This window comes from Rhinoderma darwinii, chromosome 5 (genome assembly GCF_050947455.1).
Source record: "Rhinoderma darwinii isolate aRhiDar2 chromosome 5, aRhiDar2.hap1, whole genome shotgun sequence".
NCBI lineage: Eukaryota > Metazoa > Chordata > Amphibia > Anura > Rhinodermatidae > Rhinoderma > Rhinoderma darwinii.
Window position 1 is genome coordinate 329,302,432 of NC_134691.1, and position 7,946 is coordinate 329,310,377.

The window sequence follows — 7,946 nt, forward strand, 5'->3', positions numbered from 1 at the left end:
GACATTGAGTATATTAATATTGTCAGTATGTTCACTGCCCTGGAACAAGCGTGATGTAAACGATTTGGCTTATGCGGTGTAAGTCGCTCTGAACTTTTTTTCCTAAACTTGAAAATACCGCCAGTTGTTCTTTGAAGTATACCTACAGATGTAGCCATCTTTATCTTGACTGATCACTTGCTGCCGCGTGGTATGACCCAACAAAAGCCATTGAAAAAGTCAAGCTAAGGTTTCTTGTTACCGTGAATTTAATGCGTTAAGAGTCAAGATAACGATGGCTACCTCTGTATTATTTTTTTCTTGATCCTAAATTCTGTCTTAATTTATTAAAATATCTTTATAGTAGTTTGTCATTTTTTCGGATACAGAGCTCCAAATCCCCTGTACAGAGTTAAATGGTAACTTTCTTGCTGCCTGTAGCCACCACTAGAGGGAGCTTGCTGCATACCGTTTATACATTGAACTCTATATAAAAACTGGATACTCCCCAAAATGCTCTTTTTCGATTATATATACTTATTATATCACGAGGAGGTTGTTTTCCTCATATAAGGCTTTATTCTGACGAACGCGTGTGAAATCGGCCGCTAAAAACAACAGTTTTTCAAAGCCGATTTGCACCCGTGCGGGACCTGTTTTCATGGATCCCTCATAGACTTGAGTCTATTGAGGGTCCGTGAAAACTGTCAAAAATATTGACATGTCCTATTTTTTTCACGGTCCGTTAAAACAACGGCCTTGTGAGTAGCCCCATAGAAATACATGCAGCTGTGTGACGCAATAGAGCAGCAATAGCGTAGTCGACTACGCTATTGCTTCCGGCAAAACGACGGGTCCGGTGCACAACAGAGACAAACGGAAACCATGGGCACCGGATCCGTTACCATTGAAATCAATGGTGATGGAAACGGAAACCTCTGGTCAGTTTGTGTCTCCTCAGTGTCCCGTTCTGACTAAAACCTCAGACGGAACGTCCGAACGGGACCCTAACGCAGATGTGAACAAAGCCTTAATAGTCTATCAGGTCTTTTGTGGCAACTAAACAATAACAGAACCGGGTAGGGGACTTCAACATACATTATATTCAAACATCGCTTTGTGGCCGCAGATAGACTTACCATTTCAGAGAAAAAGAACTTTGGGACAGATTTACTAAGCTGCCTAAGATTTAGACTGTTCAAACTTAGACCAGGCAGTCGGAAGATGCGCCAAATTCATCACAGTGGTGCATGCAATTTGGCGCATATTGCTGTCCTGCTGGACACTTTTCGCATCCTTATACCAACTTTTGGTTGGTTTAGTTTTCGTTTAGCCCATGTTAAGCCACGCCTTTTCTAAGTCACACCCTTACCCACTAAGCCACACCCACTTTCTAGATCCTTTTTAAAAGTGTCTAGTGAGATGCAAATAGCCACATTGCCTAATATGTGCCAAGATTTGGAACATTTGTCGACATATTCTATATAGTTCAGACTATGGAAGATGTTTGTGAATTGCAGGCAGATTTAAACAAACAAAGTGTTTGGGCATCCACTTGGCAAATGAAGTTTAATGTAGATAAATGTAAAGTTATGCATCTGGGTACCAACAACCTGCATGCATCATATGTCCTAGGGGGAGCTACACTGGGGGAGTCAATTGTTGAGAAGGATCTGGGTGTACTTGTAAATCATAAACTAAATTTCAGCATGCAGTGTCAATCAGCTGCTTCAAAGGCCAGCAAAATATTGTCGTGTATCAAAAGAGGCATGGACTCACGGGACAGGGATGTAATATTACCACTTTACAAAGCATTAGTGAGGCCTCATCTAGAATATGCAGTCCAGTTCTGGGCTCCAGTTCATAGAAAGGATGCCCTGGAGTTGGAAAAAATACAAAGAAGAGCAACGAAGCTAATAAGGGGCATGGAGAATCTAAGTTATGAGGAAAGATTAAAAGAACTAAACCTATTTAGCCTTGAGAAAAGACGACTAAGGGGGGACATGATTAACTTATATAAATATATGAATGGCACATACAAAAAATATGGTGATATCCTGTTCCATGTAAAACCCCCTCAAAAAACAAGGGGGCACTCCCTCCGTCTGGAGAAAAAAAGGTTCAACCTGCAGAGGCGACAAGCCTTCTTTACTGTGAGAACTGTGAATCTATGGAATAGTCACCGCAGGAGCCGTCACAGCAGGGACAGTAGATGGCTTTAAAAAAGGGTTAGATAATTTCCTAGAACAAAAAAATATTAACTGCTATGTGTAGAAATTTTTTACTTCCCCCTTCCCTTCCCATGGTTGAACTTGATGGACATGTGTCTTTTTTCAACCGTACAAACTATGTAACTATGTAACCAGACACCTTCGTAAATCTGTCCCTTTGTTCGCATATGTAAACTAGGTTAGCAAGTGCCCTGAGGACGGTCCCAAACCTGGCAAGTGCTCTAATTCTCGTGATTAAACCCTGCCCAACGCCTCCCCCTGTGCTTGATTGATGGCTTCAGCATTTGGTGAAAGTCACGGACTCCCTTTAACATATTCACATCTGTATAAGACATCGTGGATATGGCCATATTATATTACCAATTATAGTGCATGGAGCCTTTACTGTACGTTCTTACGCCTCTGATCCTTCTTTCCATCGGATGAGCTATGTACGGAGGCATTGTTTCTAAGGGAGAATATCTCCATACGAACAACATTAGACAGAGCCTATATGGGAGGACACAGAGGCCGTACAGGCTAGCCGTGGACACAGCTTGTGGGGCCTAAAGCTAGCCATACACTTACGATTTTGGATGAAATGAAAGGACGACTTAGACCATTTCCTGCGAGTCACTTTGACAGAACGACCATAAACGACGACAAGTCGTTCAGAAAACGGCCATCTGAAGTCCCTAATGTATGGCCAGCTTAAAGGAGATGTCTAGTTTAGGGAAGCCAATTCTATAAACCCTATTAGAGAATTCTGTTCAGGATCCTCATCTCATGGCCGGTGAGGAGAGCGGTTACGAAGAGCGTCACTCTCTCTAGGACCTGTCCTGTCCTACATTACACAGACAACCCATTCATATGTATGGGCACTGTGTAATTCTTAATTTCCCCTGTGGTGGAGCTGCAGGGAAATTGAACACTTACTGCCGGGTTTCTTCACAGATTACAGTTGATCGCTGACTCTTTGTGATCTCCATATTCTCAAGGGACCCAATACCAACAAGTAGGGATTGTCCAAAGCGGAGAACCCCTTTGAGTGTATACAGATGCAATGTATACTCCTTTATGTACGTTGCCCTTCTATATAGGCTGCTGTTTTATGGGAGTGTGTTGAGCTTCCCGCTCAGCGCTCAATAATTGCAGACATTTCTATTATATCTCACCTATCATTAGGTACATTATTAGATCCCCCCCCCCCTCTATTATGGTCTAATTGAGGCATTTCTTGCTCAGACTAATTATTTTCTCAATTAAGCTTCATCTCAGGACGACCATATATAATGTAACAAAGGCATGAGTTCTGGCCTGCATGTAGTCCAATAATATATGTAATAAACTCGCCTGCTCCTTGGTCCTAAATTCACTCGCTTTGCTGTGTCGTGGTATAGTTACTGTAATTGGCTATTTACAGATGTAGCAGAGCTGAATTTGACATGTAATTGCTTCTTTAGTTCGTAATATTTTACTGAATTAAGATAATATGGTCGGATAACCTGCAGTCCTACGGAGAACAACAGCTAGCACTTTATGGAATAAACTCTAAAATTGAAGCCAGTCCGGCAGATCATTGCGGTTCTAGGATCATAAAATGCGGGTGGCTGGACCTATATTTTTTTCTGTAGGGAAAATGTAGTATTGCATGCTGGCCATTCAAATGACTGGGCTTCCAGAGCAATTGATAGCGGCTCTCCGAGTAGCGAGTAGGGGCCTATATGCCATCCATATGCCATAATAGTGAGACCAGTTCAGCCTCGCTTGGTCTTTCATAAATGTGTGTAGAGTCCCACCAAAATATGAACGCTCTAGATGAGTGGGGGAAGGGAAGTGACAACCATAGGCAAGCAGTTGTCACTTTTCAATCCTATTTAGCGGATTTAGGGTACACTATAAAAATGCCTCATGTCTCCTTCCTGTGTTTGCTTGATTGGTAACGGGATTTTTAGTCAATTGATGTAAAGGTAAAATTATCGAACAACTTTATTTTCCACCCTAGTTGGAAGTAATAGATAAAATTAGGATTATTTTTTTCCCCCTATCATTCCCCCCCCCCCCCCATATTCTGTATAACTCCGCCTCAGCCTTTATGTAATTTTTTCGTATATACACTCCTCAACGTTGAAATTGCAACACCAAGAATGTAAAGATTTGGAATTGTGGAAATCACGGGATCGACAGATATGCTAATGATTTGCAAATGATAAAAAAAATGGAAACTAAAATATTCTAAACATCTTGATTTATTCAGCATAGAGTATGAACGCCACTCGCAGACATACATGCACTTCCACGTCTTGGCGTGCTGTCCATGAGTTTAGTAATGGTTGTCTGAGGAATGTTCTGCCACGCTGAATGCACTTGGGCACACAAATCATCAAGCTTGGCTGCTGGCAGCTCCTTTTGCAATTGCCGACCAATGACGTCACAGATGTGCTCGATAGGAGCCAAGTCCGGAGATTCTGTAGGCCATGGTAGCACGTTTAGGCCACGCAGGCTGCTCACAGTAGCACGAGCATAATGCGGCCAGGCGTCATCTTGGTAAAACAAAACGGTTTCTGGGACACTTTGGAGAAATGGCCGTACCACTGGTTCCATGACCAAAACAATGGAACGCCGAACTGTTAGTGTACCTGAAATGAAGACTAGAGGGGTCCGGCTACTGTACATTATGCCACCCCACACCATAATCCCAGGAGCAGGACCAGCGTGACATTACCTTGTGAAGGTCTCTTCACGGCGCTGCCCACGTGGTCTCCAGATCTATCTCCGGCTATTATTGCGTTTGAGACAAAAGCAGGACTCCTCACTGAAGTGGATAGACCTCCACTCCAGCCTCCATTGCCGTCTTGCTGTGCACCATGATAGCCTTTGAGAGCAGCGGCGTGTGGTCAATGGAACACCTGTAGCTGGACGTCTGGCTCGTAGTCAAATGTCGTGCAAACGCCTTCTGATGGTTTGTGTCGACACGGGTTGCCGCCCTAGGCTTGGGATGGGACGTCTAATTTCACTTGCAGTACAGAAAGGAACACTACGCACCATTCTTCCAATCGGAAGATCCGTCAGTGCAGAGGTTCGCCTCTGGGGACCTCTTGCTGTCATTCCTGTTTTGTTGTTGTTCTAACAACCTCCAGGACACGCAACGTTGAACATCCCGGCCAAGGAGCGTACTGATCTGCCGGAGTGATAAATCAAGGATTCTGTCCCTCTCAGTTTGCGACAAGTGGTGATAACTGACACGTCCATGAACAGGAGGCAACACACAATCATCCCGCACCTCTAGATCCGATTTTTGAGGTTGCACGTGGCTAAAAAACTTTGCTTTCACTCTGACTTTTGTGCCCCTTCACGTACCACAGATTGGAGCGATGTGCTGGAAAATGTGGTAGTTTGCAGATCTTAGCGACATCTGCTACATCCTCGATTTGCGTAAACTTACGGCTCGTCCTTCTTGGTGTTGCAATTTCAGTGTTGAGGAGGGTATAATAGCGGTTGTTTTATTAATCGTCCTCATCTGACTTTATGCTTTATTTTCCAGTGAACTGAATTCAAAGCTGCAGGACACTTTAGAACAGATTGAGGTAAGTGAACTATGAACCTACTAACAAGGATCAAGAAAATATAGAATATACCAGACCAGCTGTCAAGCGACTAAGGGTGCTCAGAGAGCGTTAACCTAATAGTTACGATGAGCTTCCACTATGCAGCTCCCAGAAGTACAGTTGGAGGGGGTTGTAATACCTGGCATCCAGCTGAAAAGGACATATGGGTGGAGCAAGCATTGCCAGGAAGGTTGGCTCCACCCAGTTGTCCTTTTCAGCTGGATTCCAGACACTAAATAATTAACCCTTTGTGGACATCTTATAGTGCCTTTTGTATAACCTGCATGTGCCAAACACGAACCTGGTCGTAATGTTGTGACTATGAGCAGTTTCCTATTATAACGTTATCAGTGGCGGAAGCGATTTCTATAAGGCCTCATTCACACATCCCATCTTTCGCATCTACGGACCGTGCTCTTATACGTATTACTGTGAGCACGGTCCGCAAATGCGGGTGACACTCCGCGGCACGTCCGTGCAGTATTTACTGACCATAAATACTGCACGGTCGTGTGCATGAGGCCTAATAGAGCAATCCAGCAGAATGCAGGTCCTGTTTATGGTAGACTGTATTCTGAGCTCACACAGGGACTGTTACTATGTACCATCTGGTGTTCACAGAATGCCGGTGCCTTGATGAAAAGATGCCTACATGGTGTCTCAATGCCGGGACCTTCACCGAAAATTGTTATCTGTAGGTGAACCTTGGCAGTAAGTGTCCAGTTCCCAGCAGCGCTACCGCAGGGTAAAGGGTACCGTGGGTGGATCCGGCGGGTATGCCAGAAATGTTGAAAATGTGAATACGCCTTTAAGAAAAAATATAAAAATGAAAATTGGGCACTTTCAAAAAAGCAAAAAATTTTTGGAGCTGTGGGCGGATGTGAAGACGATGAAATTAGTTTCTAGATAAGGACGTGTCACGAGTGATCATTTTACTTGTATGTTGTATTTTGTTTTCTTTTTATTATGGTTTATTGTTTCATACAATGTTATTCCCCTCAATGATTTACCATTGTAATTACGTCTAGCCAAGGTCTATAATACACATGTCAATATTGTAATGCCCTGTGGGTGACTTGGCCTGGGAGGGCTGCCGTTCCTTTTATCTGTAGATTATAGATGATTATTGCACACGTAATACAGACACTTTGATCATCGTGATTTCCCGGGAGGGCCGCAGTTGAAGGTATTGATTTTATTGGGAGAATGAATTATTTCTGAGAACGTCTCTGCACGTTTCCAGGACGCTCCTCTGATATCCGTCATATATTCAGCGGTTCTTATAAATGTGAAGTTAATACTGGAGTCCAGTAATAGGTGGCGTATACTTGTGTCTTCATTGGCTTTCATTTACCTCTTTTGATTTGTTTTTTTCCATCAGTAACTTATTATATTTTACACTTGGCCCTATTTGACTTTTGGGCGGTGTATTCTATTATAGCGATCTATATCCAGTGGTCCGGTCATGATGGGAGTAGTAGTGTTCTATTTGTAGAGTTTAATAGAATTGTATTATGATCCTGTACAATGGTCGGGTCATGTTGGGGGTTGTTGTTGTTTTCTACATATAGAGTACAATGGAATTGTATTCCAGCTATGTCCAGTGGTCGGGTCATGATGGGGGTTGTAGTGATCTATGTATAATAGAATTGTATTCTGATCATGTTCAGTGTCCGGGTCACGATGATTTAAACACTTCCTGCCAGGTTTGACCACCGATTACAGCTGATCACTGGGGGGGGGGTTACGGTTTCGGCAGCCGGACACCTTCTGTTCATCTTCTTGTCCGGAGACCGTTTTAACAAGAAAGTATTGTCCAAACTCTTAAGGAGTTTTCTCACAAATCACATGTATGCCTTATCCACAGGATAGGGAATACATGTGTGATCGCTGGGGGTCTAACCGCTGGGACCCCCAGCGATAGAGAACATTGGACTAAGAGTCCCCTAGAAATGAATGGAGCGCTGGCCATCAGCGTCCCGTTCTCATCGAGCACTCCGGGACACTTTGTCTTCTGTTCGCCTCATCGCTGGGGATCCCAGCAGGCGGACCCCCATCTATCACCCATGTATCCCCTGTCCTGTGGATACGGGATACGTGTGCTTTGTGGGACAACCCCTTTAAGTTGTAAGTTATCAGATGTAGCCTG

The 7,946-nt window shown here is 43.6% G+C and overlaps 1 protein-coding gene across 2 annotated transcripts in view; it reads left to right on the forward strand.

Moving 5' to 3' along the window:
- The window catches only part of VPS50 (VPS50 subunit of EARP/GARPII complex), a 151,535-nt gene that overhangs the window by 67,809 nt on the left and 75,780 nt on the right, over positions 1-7,946 (forward strand). For both annotated transcript variants that reach the window (XM_075827722.1, XM_075827720.1), the window contains one exon: positions 5,734-5,776. In XM_075827722.1, the coding sequence (XP_075683837.1) occupies positions 5,734-5,776 (43 nt within the window). The remainder of the gene's footprint in view (positions 1-5,733; positions 5,777-7,946) is intronic.